General features: G+C 48.1%; 2 protein-coding genes across 2 annotated transcripts in view; one reads left to right on the top strand and one right to left on the bottom strand.

Annotated features, from left to right (window-relative positions):
- NAV1 (neuron navigator 1) overlaps nt 1-27,945 on the bottom strand; it is a 313,376-nt gene that overhangs the window by 49,363 nt on the left and 236,068 nt on the right.
- Nucleotides 38-26,076, top strand: LOC114813215 (cAMP-dependent protein kinase type II-alpha regulatory subunit-like). Its single transcript, XM_039912477.1, has 3 exons — nt 38-144; nt 1,926-2,040; nt 23,718-26,076. The coding sequence occupies exons 1-3, from the start codon at nt 38-40 to the stop codon at nt 25,173-25,175; spliced, it is 1,680 nt and encodes a 559-aa protein (XP_039768411.1). The 3' UTR covers nt 25,176-26,076.

The raw sequence follows: 27,945 nt of genomic DNA, 5'->3' as shown, positions 1-27,945 counted from the left end.
CAATGGGCCTGTGCTCTGAGCCTGGCATCCTAGAAGAATGTGGATTCCTGGAGGCCAGAACCTCTGGTCTGCAGAGGATTCCCGAGCGGTGAATTGCACACCCGTGAGCAAGACCCCTCTCCAGGCCAATGTGGACAGGTCCCGGTGAGAGCCTGGATTGTAGGGCGCAGAGAAGCAGCTGGTCTGGGGCTGGGGGAGGGGAGGCCCTCGCGGCAGGCCCGGCCGGTGCCACGGTCAGGCCTTGGCCGCCTACCCTGGGGTCGAGAAGAGGAAACAACGTTTCCTTCCAGGTCACCGGCTGTGTGGGTCAGCCTGAGCCCTGCGGGAGTCTAGGAAGGTTTTATGGGAGGCTGGAGGAAAAGCCTGGCTAAGCATCTGCCTCTTCCCTTTCATGTGACTGCCCATGCACCCACCACATAAGACATTTGTCTGGGCCTGAATTCCTTGACCCCAGGCTCATCGGAAAATGTACGAGCCAAGCTGGGGGTGGGCTACCTTACTTCATCGGTGGAATGATTGCCGTGATGGTCTCCTTGGGCCTTCCTCACCTCAACCCCCTTGGGAGAAGGACAGGGGCTTCCTGAAGGGAGTCCAGCTTCTTGGAGTCCTGGGTTCCGGCTGCCCCATCATCTGCTAGGATGGCACGACAACAGGCAGTGCCACTCTGGTAGCAGACGATGCCCCAGCCCAGGCCAGAGAGGGAGTCATGAAGGGTCTGGCCCTCAAGGTTTGGCTCAAACCTGGTGAGTTTCATAAGGCGCAAGGAGCCAGGTTAGGTTCGTACGGACCCACAGTGGAGTTGGAAAGTCAGGGAGGGAGGGAACATGGCTACATTGGCTGTAGAGTTCCATCACTGAGACAAACTGTGAGCAGGGAGGGGAGAGCAGGAGAGCCTGGGGGGATCTGGAGAACAGAGACTCTGTCTGCCCCTGCTCCATGACAAATCACTAGAGAAGCAGTGTGGCTCAGTGGAAAGAGCATGGGCTTTGGAGTCAGAGGTCATGGGTTCGAATCCCGGCTCGGCCACCTGTCAGCTGTGTGACTTTGGGCAAGTCGCTTAACTTCTCGGTGCCTCAGTTACCTCATCTGTAAAATGGGGATTAAGACTGTGAGCCCCACGTGGGACAACCTGATTCCCCTGTGTCTACCCCAGCGCTTAGAACAGTGCTCGGCACATAGTAAGCGCTTAACAAATACCAACATTAATTAATTAAATCACTATCTGCCTTGGAGCCTCAGTTCTCTGCTCTGGAAAATGGGAACTATGAGGGTAGTAGTCGTGGTGGTTTCTGAGCACCTCCTGGGGGCGATGCATTTTGCTAAGCATTTTGCTGGGAAAGTGAGACAGAAGGGATGTAGAGTTCCTGGAGAAGCTGGGCTGGGGAAGCCTTATTCTGAGCAGAAAGCAGACCTGTCTGGTGTAACACCAATACAAAGAAGGAAAAAGGGACAGACTTTCAGGACCTGTGACCCGAAAGCCTGTGACCCTGTGACCACACCAGGGGGAAGAGGCAGAAAAAAGGGACATGAGATTTGGCAAGAGGAACCCTAACAGAGGCTAAGCTGGGAGGCTGGGAAGCAGAGACGCCGAGAGGAAAGAACCCAAACCTGGGGGTCAGAAGATCTGGCTTCTAATTCTGCCTCTGCCACTTGCCTGCTGTGTGACCTTGGACAAGTCACTTCACTTCCCTGAGCCTCAGTTTCCTCATCTGTAAAATGGGGATTCAATACCTGTTCTCTCTTCCCTACACTCTGAGCCCCACATGAGACAAGAGGTGGTATCTGACTAGAGGATTCTGTGTCTATCCCCGTGCTCAGAGTATAGTAAGGGCTTAACAAATGCTACCATTAGAATTATGAGAATACTACTCAGATGCCAACATCCCCCGGACATGGTAGCCCTTGTTTTCTGATGCTGTTCCCAGGTTAAAGACAGCTGTGCCCTCTTCTTTCCTGGCTTTGAATTCAGTCCGCGCCAACCTCAGCTTTCCGGGGAAGACCCATCTTATTCAACCTGAGTGGAAGGACTCGGGGCAAGAGGTCCTGGGGAGATTCTGCCAGGATTCAAACAGTACTGAGTGGAGCTGGCAGAAGCCACTAGGCCTATTTTTTTTTATGGTATTCATTAAGCACTTACTATGTGGCAAACACTATTCTAAGTGCTGGGATAGGAATAAGTTAATTAGGTATGATTAAGTCTCTGTCCTGCTTGGGGCTCACAATCTATGCTCCGGCTCAGCCTTGATGGCCAGGTCCTGGTGCTGACTGGTGGCCTTAGCTCCCTTTATTAGGTGAGGCTCAAGGCATTTTGGTCTCCTAAGGGAAAGGAGGGCCTGTGCAAGGCAGCTGAGCCACAAGGCAAGAAGCTGAAGTTGTTTTGGTCCCTGAGGCAACAAACCCCTCCCTAGGGGCTTGGGGGTTCTTCAGTGGCCTCAATATTATCCTCTTCCTCTGACCCTCCCCAAACGCCTAGGCTGGGCTCTGCTTCCAGTGAGACTCAATACAGCCAGCTGACTGGCAAGGGGAAACAGCTGAAGGGCCCTGAGATGAGCAAAAGATTATTTTTCCAGAAAACTCAGCAAGATGCACGGGAAGAAGGCAGGTCTCGAGGGTGAGGAGGAAGGGGCAGGAGGGGCATGCTGGTTAGGCTTGCTTCCTCCTTAGCCTCCCTCAGAGATCAGCTGCTCCAAAAGCAGACCCGAGAATTGCTGAGTCCTCTGCAGAATGGACTTCTTTAACCCCCTCCCTTTCTACTCCCTATCACAGTTGCCTTCCTGCCAACAAGATGACCAAAAAAATACACCTTTAGCCTCCCCCCGCAGCATCTCCTCCAGATTGTAAGCTCCTTGTGGGCAGGGAATTTCTCTACCAACTTTGTTATACTTTACACTCCCAAGCGATTAGTACAGTGCTCTGCATACAGGAAATGCTCAATAAAAACCATTGATGGATTGACTGATCAGTGACAGCACTGAACATTATGGAGGGAATCATAATATGGAGGGAATCAGGGTTGGTTATAAAACACACTCCATAAAGGCTCATTCACCTCCTTTCCTGTTGGGAAAGTCTGCCCCAGGCTTCTTCCCTTCAGACAGTACCGACAGGCCAGCCACCCCTACCCTCCTCTTTCCTGACCCAGCTCTGCCTGGAGAAGTCCAGTTCAGGGAGCCTGAGGGTAGGAGGGAAGAGGGAGGAGGGTGGGGCGGGGCAAGCAGAGACTTGCTTTACCAGGAGGTGAGGGTGAAACACGGCAATCCAGACAAGCATCTGCTGGTCTACCACCCGGCCCTCTAGGCTTGCTGGGAACAGAGCAGGATAAAACCACATTACCGGGCATCATCAGAGATTCACCTGTTGGACACGATCCAGGTGGTGAAATTGCTGAAGCAGCTGGAACACTTTTTTCTTTTAACCCGGACAACTGAGAAGCAGTGTGGCCTAGTGGATACAGCCTGGGCCTGGGAATCAGATGGACCTAAGTACTAATCCAGGATCTGCCACTTGTCTACTGCATGACCTTGGGCTAGTCACTTCATTTCTCTGTGCCTCAGTTACGTCATCTGGAAAATGGAGATTAATTCTGTGAGCCCCATGTGGGACACGGATGGTGTTAAACCTGATTACCCTGTATCTATACCAGTGCTCAGAACAGTGTTCGGCACATAGTAAGCACTTGACAAATGCATTTATTATTACCTAGTAAGAGTCTTCAACTCAATAATAATGATAATAGTAAGTGATGTTTGCTAAGTGCAGTGAGCTTTCATCCTAGAAGAGCTCACAAATGCCATTACATTTTTTAAACAATGCCATTGAAAAAAAAGAAAAAAGGAAAAAGGGAGGGCTTCATGCTCCACAGGCCTTTGACTATGAAGGGAGGCAGTCACTTGATCCCTAAATGACTCTTCAACCTACAAGTCATTCGTTCATTCAGTAGTATTTATTAAGCACTTTCTGTGTGCAGAGAATGTGTGCAGAGAACTGTACTAAGAGCTTGGGAAAGTACAATACAACAACAAACAGTGACATTCCCTTCCCACAAGTCTAGAAGTGAAGAAACAGACATCAATACAAATAAATAAAATTACAGATATATACATAAGTGCTGGGGGCTGGGAGGGGGCAGAAGGAGCAAAGGGAGCCAGTTAGGATGACGCAGAAGAGAGTGGGAGATGAGGAAAAGTGGGACTTAGTCCTGGAAAGCCTCTTGGAAGAGATGTGCCTTCAATAAGACTTTGAAGGGGGGTGGAGTAATTGCCTGTTGGATTTGAGGAGGGAGGGCTTTCCAGGCCAAAGGTAGGACGTGGGCCAGGGCTCGGAGGCAAGCAAGATAGGCGAGACTGGAGCACAGTGAGAAGGTTAGCACTAGAGGAGCGAAATACGTGTGCTGGGTTGTAGAAAGAGAGAAGCGAGGTGAGGTAGAAGAGGGCAAGGTGATGGAGTGCTTTAAAGCCAATGATGAGGAGTTTGGTTTGATATGGAGGTGGATAGGCAACCACTGGTGATTTTCGAGGAGGCAGATGACATGTCCTGAATATTTTTGTAGAAAGGTGATCTGGGTAGTGGAGTGAAGTATGGACTGGAGTGGGGAGAGACAGGAGGTTGGAGGATCAGTAAAGAGGGTGATGAGGTAAATTAGGTGGGATAGGATGAGTGATTGTATTAATGTGATAGCAGATTGGATGGAGAGGAAAGGGAGGATTTTAGTGATGTTGTGAAGGTGGGACCCACAGAATTTGGTGACGGATTGAATAGGTGATCCAGATGCCGGGTGAGAGACGCTTCAGAGAGGGTAATGGACTCTTTCAGAGTACTTAGACCTAGTGCTTGAGCAAAATCTTCTCCCTCCTGCTCCCTTCTCTCTCAAATCAATGAGTCAGTCAATGGTGCTAAGCCCTTAGAAGAGTACAACACACCAGAGTTGGTAGAGTCCTTGCCATCTTTCCTCCCTTCTCACCCCCTGCTTCCCAGCCCAGCTTCACCCACCATGGATCCATCTCTTCCAGAACACCCCGGTGAACTCCATCTCTTCTGGAGAATGAAAAGAGGGACTGTGAGGTGGGTGGCTGGGGCAAACACTGCCCTGTTTGTGCCTGTGCTATCCAACGCAGAAGCTCCCGGGGCTGGGCCGTCTCCTCCTCACCGGGAAAAGCCCCAACACTAACAAGCCTCTTGGCGGGCACTGGCCGCTCGCTCCTCATGGATTTCTCTTGCCAAGTCACGGTGACGGAGATCCTTGCCTCACTGACTGTATGGAGAGGGCCTGGAGGAGCAATCTGGCTGCTGGAGATCCAGCCCCTGTTGCTTCTTGAGAGACTTCTTGTCCAGACTGATTTTCCTAGTGATCCACCCTGCTTATCAGGAGGGAACTCTGTGGATACAATCTTGCTTCTGCTCAGGGGGTAGGTGGGAGGACAGAATGGACTCCCTCAGTGCCTCCTCATTCCAGTACCTATGAACGAGTTTCTATTTTGAAGAATTCTCCTCTCTCCTGCTGTGTTTCTATAGAAGTTACTATTCTCCAACCCGCCTTACGCACCCTTTAGACTGTGAAGATCTGTAGGACAGGCATATCCCAGAATGTTAAGTGGACATTAGAATACTAAACTGAAGACCATCCTGGTCTAGTGGATACAGCACAAGTCTGGGAGGTAGAAGGACTTGGGTTCTAATCCTGGTGCTGGCATTTATCCATCTTTGTGAGTAAATCACTTCACTTCTCTGTGCCTCAGTTACCACATCTGTAAAATGGAGATTGAGACTGTGAACTCCATGAGGGACATGGACTGTGCCCAACCTAATTAGCTTGTAACTACCCCTGTGCTTAGAAGAGTATCTACCACATAGTAAGCACTTAAAATGTACCATTCAAAAAAAAAGAAAAGAGGCTGGGGCCCTGGAATCATCTCAGACTGCTGGCTTTCCTTCTTAATTGTTAAATCCCAGGAGCCCCTTGGGCCCCTCACTCTCCTAGCTTGAGACAGTGACAGAGACAGTGGTCTCTGTCTCCGGAGAGAGACAGGTTACCATGACAACCCAAGCTGGTCTGTCCAGAGTTCACAGCTTGGGGAGTTGAATCCCCAAAGCTAGTCCTGAAAAGGAGCTGGACTCAGACACAGGAGGCTTCTCAGCCCCCTGGCTGGGCCAACAAGGAGGCTGTGTTCCTTTGAAAGGATCTGACACCAAAGGAGCAGGGGGTGGGGGAGGAGTAAGTAGAGGGAGAGCGTGGAGCTCTTCTCTCACCCAGCCTGGCCCAGTCTTCCCTTGCTCGGGGTCAGGGAGTGATAATCCAGGTGGGAAAGGCAGGTGGGCAGGGACTGTGTCTGTTTATTGTTGTACTGTATTCTCCCAAGCGCTTAGTACAGTGCTCTGCAAACATTAAGCGTTCAATAAATATGATTTGATTGACTAGAGAGCAGGAGCCCGGGACCTCTTCACAAGCCTCCGGAGGCCGATGGAAGCCGGTTTGGAAGCCAAGACGGTTTAGTTCCACAGCTCCCGACCCCTCCCACCTCCACATGATTCCCGGTTGGCCCCGGCACTACATATCCTGATCGGGTACAGCCATGGACACGGTTTAGGATTCCCTGAGTTACAACCCCTAAGGCGACCCCGGGATCAACCCAACCTCCTGGATCAGAGGGGATCTAGGACTGGGTCTGAGCCCCTGGGGCCTCTCTGGTCCCTTGGAAAATGAAAACAATAAGCATACCTACTGAGCACACCCAGAGAAAGACTAGACCCATACAAGGCCATGCTCTCTGCCTCCAGGGCCCGCCCAGTTTAAAAAGGGAGGAGACAGGACTGCAGCCCTGACAACTGGCACCGATGAACACAGTCAGTGCAGAAACAACAAGACTGAGCTGAGAGAAAGAAATGAGTCCCAGATTCTGCTGGTGGATTAGAAACAGGGGGTTGAGGTAGCTCGTCACTTCTTACCTCGGCTGAGTGACTTCCTAGTGAAATCAGCGCTTAGTACGGTGCCCGGCACATAGTAAACACTTAAATACTATAATTATATAAAGACAATGAGCCTCACATAGGACAGGGATTATGTCCAATTCAATTTGATTATATCCACCCCAGCACTTAGAACGGTGCCTTGCATAGAGTAAGCGCTTAACAAATACCACAATTATTATTATTATCATCACTGTTGGCCACAGGAGCATCCAGGAATCTATTGAGACCACTGTCCCACTACACTCTAAACTCCTTATGGGCAGGGATTCATTCATTCAATCATATTTATCGAGCGTTTACCATGCGCAAAGCACTGTACTAAACACTTGGAGAGTACAATACAATGGAAACATTCCCTGCCCACAACGAGCTCACAGGCTAGAGATCTTGTTCACCAGCCTTACTGTATTTTACCCTCCCAAGCACTCTGCACACAGTAAGTGCTGAATAAAGACCGTTGATTGATTAATTGACTGGCTGACTGGAGGCAGAGCCTCTGAATCTGGCTCACATTCTCTCTCTGCTCCTCAAAGGGCTCAGAGGGCAAGCGAGGTGGGGGTGCAGGTAGTCGGTCGGTCCGAACTCCTTATTTCAGCCTTCCCTCGGTTCCCAATCCACTCACCTCCCACACTGCTCCGACGCCGCTCACAACGCGGCTACTGTTCGATCAGTAGCAGGTTAAAGGAGTCTTAGAGCAGGCCTGGTCTCCCGCCTACTCTTCGCAGCAAGCTGGTTCCTGATTCCATTGGCTAACAAGGTGACAAATCCCAGGGTGGAAGGCTTCCAGTGCCCAACACGCCAGCTCCGAGGGGCCGGGGGTTTATGAGCTCTTTCAGTAGTTCCACTTGGCTCTTGGCCAGGAAAAGCTGTGGTTTGTGTGTTTCAATTCCAACTGACTCTTCCCTTTGACGGCACCATACATGGTAGCATTAACGGCACGTGGGCCCTCGTTCTGAGCAGCCGGCTTGAAATCAAGCCCTCAAAGGGTGCGTCTGACACGCTTAAGTGCGGGAGAGGGAGTCAGCAGGACAACAGGGAGGGTTGTGACTCTCTGCAGGAATATGCACCAAAGCCACGTGCAGTAGCTGCATTCGGCTCGGGTTTAAAATTCCCAAATCCCCCGCAACCTCCTCCGCTGACCGCCTCAGAGCACTCGGCTATGGGGAGTCGGCTGTCTGCCTCATTACAGGTCTGTGGTTTGGAGCCACTCGGAGCAAGCTGGTCTCTTGTGTCAGTCGAGCCGGGCACTGGAGGAGAGGATGAGCCGGGCAGAAAAAGGGATATTTGGAGGATGGGCTGGTGGGACTGGAGAGGCACCAAGTTGAATGCTTAGAGTGCTAAATTAGGTTTGCCACGATTTAATCGCGGAGGGGGAAGATGGGATTAGAGAACACAGGGCGGCCAAGGCTCCTGTCTGGGTGAAGGGAATGACTACTCGCTCGGTGGAAGAGAGATATCTGACCCTTTCTAATAGGCCAGCAGTGAGCTCACTTCTCTAACATCACCCCTCTAGGGTGGTCAGCTGGTTTCAGAAATTGGCTCCATCCTTGGGTTCGAATCCCAATAATGCTGACTCTCAGATGCTAAGGAGAGACTGAGGGATTGGTGGGGTGGAATATTTCTATGGGCCCCACAGTTCTAATCCTAGTTCAATTCTCACAGTAGCTTGCTGTTTGATGTGGGTGATCCCCTTTCTTTTCCCAAGCCTCAGTGTCCCCATCTGTAACAGAGTGCATATGTGTCCCTACCAATCAATGGTATTTATTGAGCGCTTATTGTGTGCTTTGCACTGTACTAACCACTTGGGAGAGTACAATATAACAAAGCTGGTAACCACGTTTCCTGCCCACAAGAAGCTTACAGTCTAGAGAGGAGCTTATGTTAACAGCTGAAGAACACTTCAGCATTTCTGCTTCTCACCTGGAACTAATATTGACTCAAGCTCAACAGGGAAGGTTGTAGGAAATGGTTTCCAGACTTTGGGTCCTGAAATGCTAAATGTTAGGATCCCAAAGCTGGGAGACACCACAAGAGATCATCTTGTCTAGCTCTGCTCCCCAGTGGTCTGCTCTAAAACACTGTTTGAGAATGGGCTTCACTCTTATTCTACCTTCCTGGCTTGCTTGGGCCCCTTTTTCTCAGTTCAGAGATCCTGCTGCTGTCCATTCATCTTGAGAAAGAGTGTAGCCTAGTGGAAAGGCCACAGGCTTGGGATTCAGAGGTCCAGGAATCTATTTTTCAAATTTTTTTTATAGTATTTGTTAAGCTCTATGTGCCAAGCACTGTACTGAGTGCTGAGGAAGATACAAGCTAATCAGGTTGGACACAGTCCATGTTCCACATGGGGTTCACAGTATCAATCCCCATTTTGTTAATGAATAATAATAATAATGGTATTTGTTAAGTGCTTACTATGTGCCAGACACTGTACTAAGTACTGGGGTGTGTACAGCAAATTGGTTTGGATACAGTCCCTGTCCTGCATGGGGCTCAAAGTCTTAATCTCCAATTTTACAGATGAGGGAACTGAGTCACAGAGAAGTGAAGTGACTTGTCCAAGGCCACGCAGCAGACAAGCGATGGACTGGGGGTTAGAATCCAGATCCCTCTAACTCCCAGACCTGTGTTCTATCCACTAGGCTTCACTGGTTCTAATCCTAGCTCAGTCATTCAAGTCCCATACCAAGTTGAAGTCTATAAAGCTGTTGTGATCCCCAGCCTCCCATATGACTGAAAGACCTGGACCTTGAGGCCTGTTTACTTGTTTTGATGTCTGTCTTCTCCCTTCTAGACTGTAAGCCTGGTGTGGGCAGAAACTGTCTCTCTCTATTGCTGAGTTGTACTTTTCAAGTGCTTAGTTCAGTGCTCTGCACACAATAAATAAGCAATAAATGTGACTGAATGAATGAATCTAGCAGACACATTCAGCTTCCGGAGTTGTTTTGCCAGGGCCACCTATGAACCACATTTGGCATTAACTGGCAGGACGAGAACAATCCACAGAACTTCTTGAGCACTTCGTCTGTGCTGCACACCGTACTAAGCACTTGGGAGAGGACACTAACAGTGGACACGAACTCTGCCAAAAACAAGTGCAAACAATAAACACAAGGTCACCCTGCTGCCAACCCAGTGGGAAGCTAGTGTGGGAGAAGCACGGAGATCTTGGTTCTTCCTGAGTCCCTTGATATTGACATCTTGACTCCTTATATTTCCCCAAGAAGGGGCGCCTCAATCTCACCCTACTACCCCTAGCCCTCCTGCCACTCTCTCTACCAACAACTGAGGCAGAGCCTGATATCGGCTTCATGGTGACAACCCCAAGATGTTCATCAGCCATAGATTTGGCAGTGGCTCCTCTGGAAACAATCAATGGCATTTATTGATCACTTACTTTGTGCAGAGCACTGTACTAAGAGCTTGGGAGGGTACAACAGAATTAGCAGAAATGTTCTCTGCCCTTAACAAGTTTACAGTCTAGTGGGGGAGAAAGACATTAAGCATGAATCCCCATCACTGTGAGGTGGGGACCAAGGAGACAGGCTGGGAAAACCTGGGAGTAGCAGCATGGCATAGTGGATCGAGCATGGGCCTAGGAGTTGGAAGGTCTTGGATTATAATCCCGGCTCCACCACTTGTCTGCTGTGTGATCTTGGGCAAGTCACTTCATTTCTCTGGGCATCATTTACCTCATCTATAAAATGGGGATTGAGACTGTGAGCCCTATTTTGGATAGGGACTGTGTCCCACCCCATTTTCTTGTATCTACCCTGTGCTTAGTGCAGTTCCTGGCACACAGTAAATGCTTAACAAATACCACAATTATTATTATTATTATTATCCAGAGGGCCGGGATTCTGCCCCTGGGAAGCCCGTCGCCTTCTATTAATGTCTGTCTCTCCCTCTAGATTGTAAACTCGTTGTGGGCAGGGAATGTGTCCGTTACATTGTCCTCTCCCAAGCACTTAGCTCTGCACACAGTAAGCACTCAATAAATACAACTGACTGACTGAATGGGGCTGGAAGACGGATATTATTGCCACACCCACCGCTCCGCCATGTGCCATTCCACTGGCTCTTCTCTGAGACCAACATGTGCATGGGGAGTTCGGGTCTTGAAGCTGCACCTACAGGAGCCAAGAGGGAGCAGGGACACGAAAACCCACTGGAGAAGGTTGTCAGCAGGCCAGCCGCTGGGTGGACCGGGATGAGGCGTTGGGCTAGAGCTGCCATGTCAGCTGGCGGGGGCCAGAGCACAAGAGGACAGACTTGCAAGGCAAGCTGCTTAACGCCAGCCTCCTTAATTGGGACCAACTGTGTGAGAAGAATGCTGACTCGGCTGGCCACAGTTTGTTTGTGTTTTCTCCAGTTTCAGAGATTTCCCCTTACGACCGCCCACCCGCCCAGAGCCTTTTCCCTGAAGGCTGTTGCTCCTTTCCACCACTTTCACAGGGTCAGGAGAGAAGAAGATGTTAACGTCCCTCTCTCCAAGGATGGGAATTGGAATTCTTCCCACTGAAGAAGGGAAAAGAACCAGGAATTCCAAAATTCCGCCAGGGAGGATGAGGTGCAGGGTGACACAGAATTTTCTGCCTGAAAGAAAACAGTTCACCTTTCTCTTTTCCACCGGCACCACCTACGGGCCGTCCCTGCCGACCACCAGGTTACAACAGTTGATCTGTGGAAAAGGCGGATTTTGAACCTCAGCTCCATACTTGGCTTATTTCTGAATTTGGGCAGGAAACACTCAGGAAACACTTAGATAAGAGGGACACGATCAAAATTACAGAACTCTATGCTGTGTACAATGTGCTGCACACTTAAGGTGTTCGATAAGTACAATTGATCAGTTAGATTTATTAAATGCTTACTGTGTGCAGAGCACTGTACTAAGCACTTGGGAGAATACAATATGACAGCTTTAGTAGATAGGTCCCTGCCCACAATGGGCTTATTTGATTGGTTGTTATTGAACCCCAGGGTCTCAATCATCTTCTTTAGGCTTAAAGGTATTTTCTAGCAGAATAGTAAAGCTGCTCAAGTTTCTTCAGGGCTCAGAGCCCTTGCTCCCCTTTCAAACTCACGCTCTCCTCTGTCAAAACTAGATGAATGAGTCCCACTGTCCAGAAATTTACTGAGGGAGATGACCCTTTCTGAGCCTTGCCTCCTTTCCACCGATTTCATCTGGAACTAATCCCAGAGTCTTCCTCATTGCTCTGAGAAAGCTGCCCTAAAATGATTGGATACACAATCCTTGAGCTGGAAGGAGCCTCGGGAAGTCAACCGATCCAGTCCCCTGCACCCAGACGGGTGAACACTTTCCCTTCTCAGGACAGATGAGAATCTATTTTTTTTTCCTTTTTAAAAATAGTCATGACTCCTCTGCACTTTGACCACTGAAGGGGTTTAGGGAAAGGAAAGGGTCAAGTTGAGGACTCAGTCCCTGAAAGGTGTCTATCCACAAAGCCCCAGGAAAAGAGAGAGCCCTCATCTCAGCTGACTGTCAAGTCCTGGCTGCAAAAGCAACGCTGTCCTAAGAATGACCTTGTGGGTTTCCTCTCATTCTTTCCTCAAACTCTTTCTGATCTGATCTGCTATGTTCCCAGGTCAAAACAAGATTCTTTTACCAGCAGCCTAACTGGCTCAGTTCCATGTCAAGGAAAAAGGAAAGAAAAGAAAACACACAGCTCTGATTCCATTTCACACCTTAAGAGAGGCCTCCAGATGCTGGAATCAGACCCTGCCTGGGGCAGAGGGACATTCAGATATTTTTGTCAATGACAGTAGGGATGGCTAGATGGTTTTTGGGAGTCAAGCATCTTTGAAGCCAAGGAGAGCATGTCTGATTACACAGACAAGTTGGAGGAGGCAGAGATAATTTAAATACACATATCTCTTCCTCTACATATGCATCATTGAATATATCATTGAAAATATCCCAAATCCCCTTTCATCTGCAGGTTTTCAAGCATCCTGTATCAAGTGAGTTCTGCTTTGGCGATATGAAGCTGAAAGGCATTTCCAATGTGATATAATAATAACTATTATTTTTAAAAATGGTATGTTGAGCACTTACTATGTGTCAAGCATTATGATGTGTATATATCTATAATTCTATTTATATTGATGCTAATGATGCCTGTTTACTTGTTTTGATGTCTGTCTCCCCCCTTCTAGATTGTGAGCCTGTTGTTGGGCAGGGATTGCCTCTTTTTGTTGCTGAATTGTACTTTTCAAGGGCTTAGTACAGTGCTCTGCACCCAGTAAGCACTCAATAAATACAATTGAATGAATATGAGTAGATACAAGATAATAAGGTCTCACATGGGCTCACAGTCTAAGTAGGAGGGAGAACAGGTATTAAATCCCTATTTTGCAGATGAGGGAACTGAGGCATCTAGAAGTTAAGTGACTTGTCATATAGCAGAAAGTCACAGACACCACCACCCAAGAAGTTAAAAGGCTTCCCCAAGGCTCTACAATAATTCACGCAGGTAAAGAACCCTTTAAACCTGGTGCCCACCCCGACATCTGCACTATGAAGACTATTTTTAGTTGTTCTTTTTTTTGTGTACGGTATTTATTAAGCACTTGTTTCTTGTCAAACATTGTTGTAAACACTGCGGTAGGTACAGATTAATTAGGTCAGACACAGCCCCTGTCCAGCGTAGGACTCATGGTCTAAGTAGGAGAACGGCTATCCCCTTTTTACAGTTAAGGAAACTGAGTCACAGAGAAGTGACTTGCCCAGGGTCACAAAGCAGTCAATTGGCAGAGTTGGGATTAGAACCCAGGTCCTTCTGACTCCGAAGCCCAAGGTCTCTCCATTAGACTGTTCTGCTTATACCTATGTGAGCAGTCACTGCCAACTCCAAACAACCAACCCCAGGCTGGTGCTATGAAATGCCAAGAGGACAATACATTCCTATGGGCTGTGAGTTACACCATCCCTGAATCAAAGCTTCCTGGTCCAGGACAAGCCACTCAATATGCGACTTTGAGCTCAAGGTCCTCACCAAATCCCTTCCTCCCCTCCTTATGTTAGATGCCACCTCCTTCTTCTGAATTTCAGAGCCTTTGCCACCCCCACACCCTTTTCCTACCTAGGCAATAAAATAATAATAATAATAGCATTTGCTAAGTGCTTACTATGTGTCAAGCACTGTTCTAAGCTCTGGGGTAGATACAAGTTAGTCAGCCAGTCAGTTGTATTTATTGAGCACTAACTGTGTGCAGAACACTGTACGAAGCACTTAGGAGAGTACAATATAACAATAAACAGTGACATTCCCTGCCCTGATCAGATATAGTCCCTGTCCCACTTGGGCTCACAGTCTAAATAGGAGGGAGAGAGGTATTGAATCCCTATTTTACTGAGGAGGAAACTAAGGCACAGAGGCTCCTTCCAGACACTGAAATTAGTGCTTTAGTGGATAAAAGCAAATTGGATTGGACACAGTCCTTGACCCTTTTGGGTCTCACAGTCTAATCCCCATTTTACAGCTGAGGTAACTAAAGTACAGAGGTAAGTCACTTATCCAAAGTCACACAGCAGAAAAATGGCAGTGCCGGTATTAGATCCCAGGTCCTTCTGACTCCCAGGCCTGTGCTCTATCCACTAAGACATACTCAGCAGGCCAGGCGGGGAGGTAAAATTAGAACTCAGGTCCGTGGGCTACCAAGCCTAGTCTCTTTCCACTAGAACATGCTATGCTGCTTCTCTGGCTCTCTCTCCTCTTTGGCATTCTGCAAACCAACTCTTTCAAACTCTGGCTGCTTTCTCCTTTACCTATCCGAAAGACCTGATTAACCTGTATCTACCCCAGCTTTTAGAACAGTGTTTGGCAGACAGCAGTTAACAAGTATCAAAATTATTCTTATTATTGGGTTGGTTCTGACCCATAAAGCCATCTTCCCGTCAATCAAAACTCCCCATGTCATCTCTTTGTCTCTCTTCCCCAAGTAATGACTCAGGTTAAGAGGCTTACTTTGGGGCCTTTGACCCCCTACAAGCATTTCTGACTACTGTCCTAGATAAGAAACAAGAAAAAAGTCCAAGGAAGAAAAAACTTCCAAAACATAAAAGGAAACTGCCCATATGTATTTGCGGCATAATAACGATAATATTTAAAGGGCCTAATTTAAATACAGGCCACTATGTGCCAAGCACAAGGCAATCAGAGCAGACACTCTTCCTGTCCCAAATGGGGCTCACACTTGGAGGGTGGCAAATAATTATTCCCACTTTACAGATGGGGAAATTGAAGAATAGAAAGTTTAAGTAACTTGCCCAAGGTCCCACTGCAGGTAAGCGAAAGAGTCGGGACTCAAACCTGGGTCTTGATCCCTAGCCCCCTGCTCTTTCCACTAGCCCAGGTGATTTACTGGGAGCTGATGGAACTATGTGAGAGTTTACTAAAGCACTGGAGTTGGTAATCGATGGAAAATGTTTGCCCATCCACATTGTCCCAAATAATGACACACCTTGTTGGGACCTTCAAGACTTCAGGTTTATAGTTTCCCGCACCATCGATCCAGTAGCCAGTGTCTTGTAGAATCTCCTACACTGTATCTGTGGTCTTAAGCAGCATCACAGCAGCCAAAAAACATCCTGATCCTTTTTCCCCACCTGGCCTTTCAATAAACTCCCTAGTGGTAGAGGGAAGACTGTCTCCCTTCTCATGTCAGGCTGACCAAGGCTCTCCCCATCTTCCAAGTGCTACTAAAATCTCTTCTCCTCCAGGAAGCCTTCCCAACTAATCACTCATCACCTACTTCCCTTGAATTGTATCACTCATACACTCTTTCCTAGGCAATCAATCAAGCACTTAGGCAACTATTCCCACCCCCAACCAGCACTTACGTACAATCAATCATTTATTGAATTCTTACTGTGTACAGGGCACTGTACTAAGCACTTGGGAGAGTACAGACAATTTAACAGACACATTCCCTGCCCACAACAAGCTTACAGTCTAGAGGGAGAGACAGACATTAATATAAATTTAAAAATTACAGATCTGTATGTAAACACTATGGGGCTGGCTGAGGGTGGGGGTGGTGAATAACGGGAACAAGTCAGGGTGACACAATATGGAGTGGGAAAAGAGGAAATGAGGGCTTACTCAGGAAGGGTCTCTTGAAGGACATGTGCCTTCAAAAAGGCTTTGAACTAGGTGAGAGTAATCATCTGTGGGATATGAAAAGGGAGGGCCTTGCAGGCCAGAGAGAGGACATGAGAGGTTGGTGGTGAGATAAAAGAGAACAAGGTACAGTGAGTAGGTTGGTATTAGAAGAGTAAAGTATGAAGGCTGGGCTGTACTAGGAGAGTAGCCAGGTGAGGTAGGAGGGGGCAAAGTGATTGAGAGCTTTGAAGTGGATGGTAAGGAGTTTCTGTTTCACGTGAAGGTGGATGGGCAACCACTGGAGGTTCTTGAAGGGTGGGGAAACACAGACTGAACATTTTTGTACAAAAAGGACCCGGGCCGCAGAGTGTAGTATGAATCGAAGCAGGGAGAGACAGGAGGCGGGAAGGTCAGCAAGGAGGCTGATAAAGAAATCAAGTCAGAATAGGATAAGTGCCTGGATTAACGTGACAACAGTTTGGATGGAGAGGAAAGGATGGATTTTAGAGATGTTGTGAAGGTTGAACCCACAGGATTTATTGATAGATTGGATATGTGGGTTGAACAAGAGAAAGCAGTCAAGGATAATGCCAAGCTTATGGACTTGTGAGACAGGAAGAATGGTTGTCCTGTCTACAGTGATGGGAATATCAAGAGGAGGACAGGGTTTGGGTGGAAAGATAAAGAGTTCAGTTTTGGACATATTAAGTTTGAGGTGACAACAGGACATCCAAATAGAGCTGTCTTGAAAGCAGAAGGAAGTACGTGCTTAGTACAGTGCTCTGCACACAGTAAGCACTCAATAAATATGTCTGAATGAATGAAGTGCAAGAGTGCAGAGAGGGAGAGAGATCAGATGCAGATTTGGGAATCATAATAATAACGGTACTTGTTAAGCACTTCTTATGTGCCAGTCACAGTTGTAAGCACTGGGGTAGATACAAGTTAATTGGGTTGGACACTGTCCCTGTCCCACGTGGGGCTCACATTCTTAATCCCCATTTAAAAGATGAGGAAACTAAGGAGCAAAGAAGTTAAGTGACTTGTCCAAGGTCACACAGCAGATGAGTGGCAGACCTGGCATTAGAACCCATGACCTTCTGACTCCCAGGCCCGTGCTCTATGCATTAGGCCATGCTACTCGGTGGTAGTTGAAGCCATGGGAGCAAATGAGTTCTCCAAGGGAGTGGGTGCAGATGGAGAATAGAAGGAGCCTCGGGACTAAACCTTGAGGGTCACCCACAGTTAAGGGGGTGGGAGGCAGAGGAGGATCCTCAAGACATATCTTTAAATACATATCTTTAAGTACGGTTGCTTCCTCTACCTCTAATTTATTTAAGCATCTGTCTCCCAGCTGGATTGGAAACACGCATGTGCACACACACACCCTCACACATTCTCTCTCTCTCTCTCTCTCTCTCTTTTCAGGGAACGGAGTTTTTCCTAGCAGTCCTGGGACCGAGCTATAAAATCACTAGAGCACTCTACTGCTTAAACAGTACATTTTCAGTCTGAAGCCTACTGAGGAAGGGAAAAAATAACACTCAGAAACCAGAGAGCAACTGCTCGTTTCAGGACTTCACACCCATTTGTGAGTCCTGGGGGACAGCTTCATGACTAGGGGATGAAGTATCCTCTTGGCACAGAACAACCCCAGGGCAACGTAACTGTTTGCGTGACCTTCTCGTCTTGCCACATTTTTCCTTCCCTAAGGGAAGAGTTAAACAAACAACAGGATGGTTGGGAACTTGTAAAAAAGGAGAGGCAGATGGGCTATGGCAAGAAGCGCTCAGGCATGGGTTATGGAAGCTCCCAACATTCAACTCCACCCGGGCCATTCAGGTGGTCTGTGACGGTGTGAATTTCCAACTCCGGTCCACCCATCCTCCTCCTCCTCCACCGCTTCCTTGGAATTCCCAGAAAGGCCAGAACCTGGGCTGGGAGAGAGACTGCCAGCATGGTAATGATGATGATAATAATAATAATAATGACAGTGATATTTGTTAAGTGCTATGTGCCAAGCACTGTTCTAAGCATTGGGGTAGATATAAGTTCATCAGGTTGGACATAGTCCCTGTCCACATGGGACTCACGGTCTTTAACCCCATTTTACAGATGAGATAACTGAGGCACAGAGAAGTGAAGTGACATGTCCAAGGTCACACAGCAGACACATGGCAGAGCTGGGATCAGAACTCACATCCTCTGACTTCCAGGCCCGGGCTCTTTCCACTAGGCCACGCTGCTTCTCTGGTTCAAGGAACAGGCTTATCCGATTTATTGCATCCACACCACCACCCCAGTTTCTACAGAATCACTAGTGGAAATGCGGGAGAATTGAAGGCCACCCGTCTTTATTTGACTTTACTCTGCAGGATTTCAACAGTCAAGATTTCCATTGTAGCAAGCAATCCATGGGGCAGTCGGAGAATGCTTTCGGAAAGTTGGTGTTCATTCGATCCATCAGGCAGGCTGGGATCTGACCCAACATTAGCTATTACTTATACCCACTCAGTCGAGCATAACCAACATAACAACCTCTACATTGCTGGACAAACGTGTTAGGAGATGCCTTGATCTTAGCCAGGGCGAAGGCAGCAATTTGACTGAAAAGACTCATTTCTTCCTGGAAGCCTACCCTGTACAACCTCGCAAACTTGAAGTCAACCATCTCAACAACTCCACACTCCTGCCTACTCTGCCACCCATCTGTGAAAAAAAGTTGAAGTCTGCCCCTTCCTCTAGGGAGTCCTTTCCAAAGATTCTGTTTTTATCCATTTTCTCTTTTCCTGTGTGTAACCTGTAGTAAGCACACGATGGCTGCTTTGCATTATACTCTGCGGGTGTTTAATCACAGTGATGATTCTGAGGCAGCTGTACATTGTCAGGTCCTAGAGAATGGGGATCTTTCCTCATACCTTGTGATCTGTCTCTGGCACACCAGAGATCACGCCTATTTCCTTCTTCCTCCCCTCTCTGCCTCATCCACGTTTTTCCCTGGTAGCCTGTTCCTTCCTCTCCTACTACCACCCAGTCCACACCCTTCACCTCACTAATGCCAACTTACTAAGTTGTCACATCTTGTCTCTCTCACTATAGACCCCTTATTCATGTCCTCCCTACTGCCTGGAACTCCTTCCCCCCTCCATATCCTTCAGACTGTAAGCTCATTGTGGGCTGGGGATATGTCTAACAACTCTTTTAAATTGCACTCTCCCAAGTGATTAGTACAGTGGTGTTCTGAACACAGTAAGTGCTCGATAAATACTACTGACTGATTGATATCTGACAGCGCACAGTCCTTCCCATCTTCAAAGTCCTATTAAAATTATATATCCTCTAGGAAGCCCGGGAAAAACTCCCTGGCTAAATGTTCATCTCTCCACCATTTTTCCCTCCCTTCTGTGTCATCTAAGCACTTAAATCTGTATTTCATTCATTCAATCATATTTATTGAGCACTTATATGTGCAGAGCACTGTACTAAATGCTTGAAATTCCCTAAGCACTTAGGTACTTGCCTTCCCTCCAACCCCATGGCACTTATATACTTATGTTCAGTTGCTTCCTCTACCTGTAATTAATTTGAATGCCTGTTTCCCCTCACCCCACTCTCAACTAAGCTCCTTGAGAGCAGGGATCATGTGAACTTACTCCACTGAAATAATGATAATGATAGTATTTGTTAAGCGCCTACTATGCGTCAAGCTCTGTTCTCTGTCCTCTCCCAAGCACTCAATATATTTCTCTGCTTAGACTAAGCACTCTAGAAATACCACTGATTGACAGGCTTATATTGAGGACCGTTACTACGCTAGACTGGGAGTTAAAAAACAAAAAGGCTACTGAAAGGAAGCAATCAATGCACTGAAGAAATAAGCGATCTCACTACTTGCTAAGTCTACGTTGGTCAACTCTAACCAGAGAAAATTTGTGAATCTGCAGTAACTTTAAACACATTGAAGAGAAACCTGGACATCTCCTTGTGGAGCAGGAACAAGTGGCGATAGGACATAGAGGTTCTCTATTTCAATGGCAATGGAAAATGTTGTAGGGAATTTAATATTAATAACAATAATAGTAACAATAGTGGTGGTTGTTAAACTCAATTAACTCTGTGCAAAACACTGTCCTAATTGCTGGCATGATAGGATCAATGCAAATCGGATCAGTCCCTAACCCACGAGGGGTTCAGAGCCTTAGGCAGGGGCTGGCTGGAGAGAACAGGTAGTTAATCCCCTTTTTACAGTAGAGGAAACTGAGGTCTAGAGAAATTAATTGATTTGCCCAAGGTCACACAGCAAGCAAGTGGCCGAGTAAAGATTAGAATCCAGATCTCCTGACTTCCAGGCCTGTGCTCTTCCTACTAGGCCATGTTACTTTGCCTGTTTTTCTTTCCCCCACACCTGATCACGTACCTCCCGGTGCAGCTCTGGGGAAAAGGAAAACAATGAAGCACAAGCCTAATAATAATAATAATGTTGGTATTTATTAAGTGCTTACTATGTGCCAGGCACTTTTCTAAGCACTGGGGTAGATTCAAGGTAATCGGGTCATCCCACGTGGGGCTCACAGTGTTCATCCCCATGTTACAGAAGAGGTAACTGAGGCACAGAAAAGTTTAGTGACTTGCCCAAGGTCACACAGTTGACATGTGGTGGAGCTGGGATTAGAACCCACGACCTCTGACTCCCAAGCCCATGCTCTTTCCACTAAGCCACACTGCTTCTCTAATGCTAACTTTCTTGCTGTACCTCAATCCCGTCTATCTCTCCGCTGAAACCTTGCCCAAGTCCTGCTTCTGGCCTGGAACAGCCTGGAACACCATCCCTCTTCAAATCCGACAATAACTCTCCTCGCCTTCAAAGGCTTTTTGAAGGCCCATCTCCTCCAAGAGGCCTTCCCTGATGTAGCCCTCCTCTCCTCTTCTCCCACTCCCTTCTGCATCGCTCTGACCTATTCCCTTTATTCATCCCCCACTCCGAGGTCCAAAGCACTTACGTACATAACTATAATTTATTTATATTAATGTCTGTCTCCCCCTCAAGACTGTATGCTAGGTGAGGCAGGGAATGTGTCTATTGTTATACTGTACTCTCTCAAGAGCTTAGTATAGTGCTCTACACCCAGAAAGCCATCCATAAATACGATTGAATCCCCTTGGTGACATCTGTAAAATGGGGATTAAGGTTGTGAACCCCATGTGGGACAGGGACTGTGTCCAACTCGATCAGACACAAGGGTGTCTGGGGTAGATACAAACTAATCAGGTTGGGTGCAATCCCCGTCCAAAAATGGGGCTCACAGTCTTCATCCCCGTTTTACAGAGGAGGGAACTGAGACCCTGAGAAGCTAAGTGACTTGCCCAAGGTCACACAGCAGACAAGTGGCAGAGCTGGGATTAAAACCCATGACCTTCTGACTCCCAAGCCTGTGCTCTATCCACGCTGCTGTTGTATATATCTGCAATTTATTTATTTAACCAATTATATTAATGTCTACACTGGGAGCTCATTGTGGGCAGCTATGTGTCTGTTTGTTATGTTATTGAGTAGTACTGTGGTTCAGTGGAAAGAGCCCGGGCTGGGGAGTCAGAGGTCATGGGTTCTAATCCTGGTTCCGCCACTTGTCAGCTGTGTGACTTTGGGCAAGTCACTTAACTTCTTTGTGCCTCAGTTACTTCATCTATAACAGGGGATAAAGACTGTGAGCCCCACATGGGACAATCTGATGACCCTGAATCTACCCTAGGGCTTAGAAAAGTGCTTGGCACATAGTAAGCACTTAACAAATACCAATATTATTATTATTCTCTGGGCCCCAGTTCCCTCATTTGTAAAATGGGGATGAAGACCGTGAGCCCCACGTGGGAGAACCTGATGACCTTGTATCTACCCGAGCGCTTAGAAAAGTGCTTGGCTTAGAGTAAGCGCTTAACAAATAACCACATTATTATTCTTATGCTATACTCTTCCCAGCACTTAAAACAGTGCTTGGCCCAGAGTAAACGCTTAACAAATGCTCACATTATTATTAAACTGTGAGCCCGACACTGGGCAGGGATTGTCTCTATCTGTTGCCAAATTGTCCATTCCAAGCGCTTAGTACAGTGTTCTGCACATAGTAAGCGCTCAATAAATACTAATGAATGAATGAATGAATGAATGTTATTATGCTGTACTCTCCCCAGCGCTTAGACCAGTGCTTGGCACCTAGTAAGCGCTTAACAAATACCAATATTCTTCTTCTTCTTCTCTGGGCCTCAGTTGCCCCATCTGTCAAAGGGGGATGAAGATTGTAAGACCCCCACGTGGGACAATCTTATGACCTTGCATCTACTCCAGCACTGAGAACATAGCAAGCGCTTAACAAATACCCACATTATTACGTTGCACTCTCCCCAGCGCTTAGTAGACTGCTTTGCACACCGACTGAACGAATCCCACCTCGAGGACCGAGGGGGCAAGGTTGGCCCACGAGGAGTCGCCCCCCCCGCCACTAACTGCCTAGAGAAGCAGTGTGGCTCAGTGGAAAGAGCCCAGGCTTGGGCGTCAGAGGTCATGGGTTCGAATCCCGACTCTGCCACTTGTCAGCTGGGTGATTGTGGGCAAGTCACTTCACTTCTCTGTGCCTCAGTTCCCTCATCTGTAAAATGGGGATGAAGACTGTGAGCCTCATGTGGAACAACCTGATTACCCTATATCTACCCCGGTGCTTAGAACAGTGCTGTGCACAGAGTAAGCGTTTAACAAATACCAACATTATTATTAGAGAAGAATATTATTATTATTATTAGAGAAGCAGTGTGGCTCGGTGGAAAGAGCCCGGGCTTGGGAGTCAGAGGTCATGGGTTCGAATCCCGGATCTGCCACTTGTCAGCTGGGTGAAGTCACTTCACTTCTCTGGGCCTCAGTGACCTCATCTGTAAAATGGGGATGAAGACTGTGAGCCTCATGTGGGACAACCTGATGACCCTATATCTCCCCCAGCGCTTAGAACAGTGCTCTGCACAGAGTAAGTGCTTAACAAATACCAACATTATGTACATCACCCTGATTCTATTCATTTGCTATTGCTTTAATGAAATGTTCTTCCCCTTGACTCTATTTATTGCCATGGTTCTTGTCTGTCTCCCCGGATTAGACTGTAAGCCCCTCAAAGGGCAGGGACTGTCTCTATCTGCTGTCGATTTGCCCATTCCAAGCGCTTAGTCCAGAGCTCTGCACGTAGTAAGCGCTCAATAAATACTATTGCATGAATGCTTTAATGAGATATTCTTCCCCTTGACTCTATTTATTGCCACGGTTCTTGTCTGTCTCCCCGGATTAGACTGTAAGCCCGTCAGAGGGCAGGGACTGTCTCTATCTGCTGTCGAGTTGCCCATTCCAAGCGCTTAGTCCAGTGCTCTGCACGTAGTAAGGGCTCAATAAATACGAATGAATGAATGAACGAATGAATGAACGAATGAATGAATGAATGAATGAATGAATGAATGAACGCCTCCGGGATTCTCAGAGAACGCGAGGCGGGAGAGCGCTTCCCCCCCTCCCCCCAACCTCTTCCCCCCCCCCCGCGCCTGCGCAGTGGCCGGTCCTCCCCTCCCCCTCCGGCGCCCTCTCTCGGCCAGGTGAACTCTCGCGAGAGTCGGGGCCCGCGCGGGCAGGGCGGCAACCGCCGTTGGCCCAGGGCGACGCCCCCCGAGGTGCGAGGCCCGTTAGCGGCCGCCGCCCTGCAGCCCGGGGTCGGGGACACGGGCCTGTGCCACTCGAGGTCCAAAGAGATGGAGGAGGGTCAGGAGAAGGAGGAGACCCAGGAGCCACCGGCGGCAGCCGGGGCGAGGACACCCGGCGAGGCGGGAGGGCCGCCCGCGCCCTGCGACTCCAGCGCGGCGGACCCCGGTCCTCCCGCTCCCCCTGATCCTCCCGCTCCTCCCGCTCCTCCGGGCCCACCGAGGCCCAGCGACCGGGCGGCCGGCCTAGGAGAGGCCCCCGCCGTGCCCGTCGAGACCGAGGAGGCACCGGCCAGCGGGGACCTCGTCGACGGATGCCCGGGGTCCGCCGGCAGGCAGCCGCAGTGGGAAGGGATGCCCTTGGACAACGGGGAGGAAGACCGAGAAATCACGCCTCCCTCCCCGAGTTGGAGGCGGTACCAGAGGAGGGCTTCGGTTCAGGCCGAAGCCATCAATCCGGGGGAGGGATCGTCCGTCTCGAGCCCGGCCGGCGTCAGGTGGGCCCAGCATCCCAAATCTGCCGAGCAGATGAAGAGGCTGAAGGAAACCTGCGAGACCCTCCTCCCCTTCAGGGAGCTCGAAGAAGAGCTGCTGACCCAGATCTTCAGTGCCATGTTTGAGAGGAAAGTGGAAGCTCAGGAACACGTGGTGGAACAGGGAGAGGACGGGGACTACTTCTATGCCATCGAAAGCGGCATGTACGACATTCTGGTTGCGAGGAACAAGCAGGACTGCCGCATCGGCCGCTACGAAGACCGCGGCGCTTTCGGAGAGCTAGCTTTGATGTACTCTTATCCTCGGCCGGCCACCATCGTGGCCCTGACGGCGGGAGTCCTCTGGGGTCTGGACCGCAAGACTTTCCGGACCATCACGGTGACGTTTCAGGCGGAGAGGCGGAAGAAGTTCGAGTCGCTCATAAACTCTGTGCCCTTTTTCAGATCTCTGGAGAAGTCGGAGAAGATGAAGCTCCTTGATATGATCGAGAGTAAGACCTATCGGCACGGCGACTGCATTTTTGCCCAAGGGGAGATGGCGGATAAGTTCTACATCGTCGAGTCCGGGGAAGTCAAGATGCTGACCGAAATGCCCACCGGCAAGGAAGTGGGGATTGTGAAGCTTAATCCGGGAGAGTATTTCGGAGAAGGCGCCCTGGTCGGCAACAAACCGAGAACCTCCTCTGCCTATGCTGTCGGGGATGCCAAATGCATAGTTATGAACGTGGAGGCCCTCGAGAGACTCCTTGGGCCGTGTCTGGACATTCTGAAGAGAGATATGGCCCAGTTCAAGGACTTGATAGCCCTACATGACTCCAGCGTGGATCTGAGTGAGGAACACAAGGAAACGAACAGCACATAGGCTTCTGAAGAAATGGGAAAACCTGCTGACAGTAACATCCCACTCGAAAGACGTGGACAGGGGAGGAGTTCAACCCTTTTATTTCATCTGTTGCGAATGGGGACTTGTTTTCAGCTGGCTTCCACGTGGGAGCCATCCACTTGGTTTTTACAAGACAAGTCTGTGGCTCCGAGTTGCTTAAATGAAAGGATCCCGGCATATTTAGGTGGATTTCCCTCCCACCCCCTTTTATCTTTTGCTGTCTCTTGAAACTCTGCCCTCAGCAGAATTTGAAGACTGGGTAGTTCCCGGTAATGACGCTGTCAGGCATCTTCAGAGTTTTTCCTCCCTCCCTGCTTGGCTTCTCCAGACATAGAAAGATTTCCTTTTGTTATTCCAGCCTTCTGGGACTCCTCTGCTCTAGCCACTTGTGCGTTTAGTCCCCTGATCCACCTTCCCCTCCACCCCCCAACCCCACCCCGGTACCATCATCTTTCAGTGAGCAGAACTAGCCATCGGTAGATGCAGATTCATTTTCAGTACTCTGACCTCTTGCCATTTAGTTACCCTGACTCTTCCATCCCAGCCTGGATCTACACACCAAAAAATCACTTCTGGGTTTCTGGAGCACACTTCACAGTGCCTGCCCCAGCTCTTTGGTGACCAAGCAAAAGAGCTCTCCAAATGTTTCAGACAGAAATCCAGATAATAGTTCCATAAGCCCCAAAGAGAAATAGGTCATCTGACTCCACCTATTGTTCTTTAGGTCTCTGTTTTGAGCTTATTGAACACTTCATTTTCAATGTACTCAGCTAATTAATTCTGCTTTTCTTTATGGTGTTGCTGAAAGTCTTGGAATGTTTGTCAACTGCCACTATTTAAAGCAACCTATTAAAATACAGATCTACCTAAATATTTTAAACGTTATGAATCCTTTAAGTGTCTTGCGTCTTTAAAGTCATATCATTTCTGTCCCTCTTGGCTGGTGCTCAAGCTCAAGCTACATCTGATGCTACGTCGCTCTCGTAAAAGTTTAGTGAACTGTTGCTTGAAACCAAGTTCTCCACCTTGGTTTTGTGTTTTGAGTGTAATGGATGAAGTTTTCCTAATGGAATTTTTTTTTTAAAGCTACAAAGTTGAACGTTTAGTTATCTAGCAGGATGAAATGAATGTGTCTCCTGTAATACCAAGAAAATAAAAACAGTATTCCAAATATAAATGTGAGTGCTTGGATCAGGTTTGGAGGTTGGGAATATACAGGTAGAGTCACCGCTGCAACTTCCATCTCCACTTGCACAGCGGTTGCAGTTCTGGGCATGCTGCATTATCACAGGATGCACGAAGGCATGTTTGGAGGTCACCTTTGGGTAGTCATGATTTAACTCAAGGTCCAACCCCCAGGCCACCCCTTCATCCCCCAAAATGTCACTTGTTTTCTTTTTAGTGTGTCCCTTTAGCCTGAGGCTACTCCACTGCTGCTGCTTTTTGAACAAGATGGAAGGGAATGAATTAAACCCAAGGTTTTTTTTAAATCTGTTTGGTTAAAACCACAAAGTGGCAGGCTGCTGAGTCCAAAGAGCTCGCAAGGGATTGTATATGGGGATGGGGCTTTCTCAGATGAATATTTGAAGTACCAAGTGCAAAGATGCAGTTTGGAAGGATTTCTGCCTTGGATTTTGGGCAGCTAAGGAAATGTTAAGTCACAGGGTAGAAAGCTTGTTAAAAGGATATTAGTTTAGAGGCCCCAAAGGTTTGATTGTTTTTTTTAAGACTGTAAGCTCGTTATGGGCAGGGAACGTGTCTGCTAATTCTGTTGTACTGTCCCAAGTGCTTAGTACAGTGCTCTGCACATAGTAAGCCCTTAGTAAATACCGCTTGCTTATTGTTTTTATGTGGCCCTGCACAGAGCTCAGCGACCTGACTGTCTTCATTGGGGACAGACTGACATATTCCCCAGTTTTAGACACTCCCAAAATGCAGCCCACCTCTGAAACTAAGATATTACGAGCATTTGAAATCCAAAGACAAACTATGCTAAATGCCAATTTTCTTCCCCACCAAATTGTTACTGGAGCTGCTACCAAAAAGTAAAATGGACTGAGATTTACTACCTCTGGTATCCATTTCCTGCCACTTCCACCTTTAGCTGGGGCTGCTAATAAGCAGGATGATGGCATCGTGAGTAGCTGAAGGAAGCCAGACAATACTTAAAAATCTACAAAATAGGAAATTGCCTCCTGAATAATTGGGAGTTGGCTAGAGTCAATTCAGTGAGTGAATTCCTGTTACCAATCTGTTGTAAAAGCAGGAAGCAGCATGGCCTAATGAGAAGAGTACAGGCTTGGGAGTCCTTAACCTTTTTGGGCCTCAGTTCCCTCATCTGAAAAATGGGCAGACTTATTCCCCCTCCTCCTTAGACTGTGAGACCCATATGGGGCCTGTTATTCCCCCTCCTCCTTAGACTGTGAGACCCCTATGGGGCCTGATTATCTTGTACCTACCCAAGCACTTAATACGGTACTTAGTACATAATAAGCACTTAAGTAGTAAAATTATTATTATGAAAGGAATTGCACTTTAGATCACAGTTGAGATTCAAGAGCAAATTGGCATGGGCAGTGTTTGCCTACATTCTACATTAAAAATTAGAGGTCCGTCCAAAGCCCACTGACCAAGTCTGTCAAATGAACTACCACAGTAGCTTATTTCTGGAATATGAAGAATCTACCCAGGTATTTTTCTGCAGCCTATTACCCTTGCAAATGCTGACATCCACATTTGATGCATGTTA

This window comes from Ornithorhynchus anatinus, chromosome 7 (genome assembly GCF_004115215.2).
Source record: "Ornithorhynchus anatinus isolate Pmale09 chromosome 7, mOrnAna1.pri.v4, whole genome shotgun sequence".
NCBI lineage: Eukaryota > Metazoa > Chordata > Mammalia > Monotremata > Ornithorhynchidae > Ornithorhynchus > Ornithorhynchus anatinus.
This window is presented reverse-complemented; position numbering and strand designations above follow the sequence as displayed.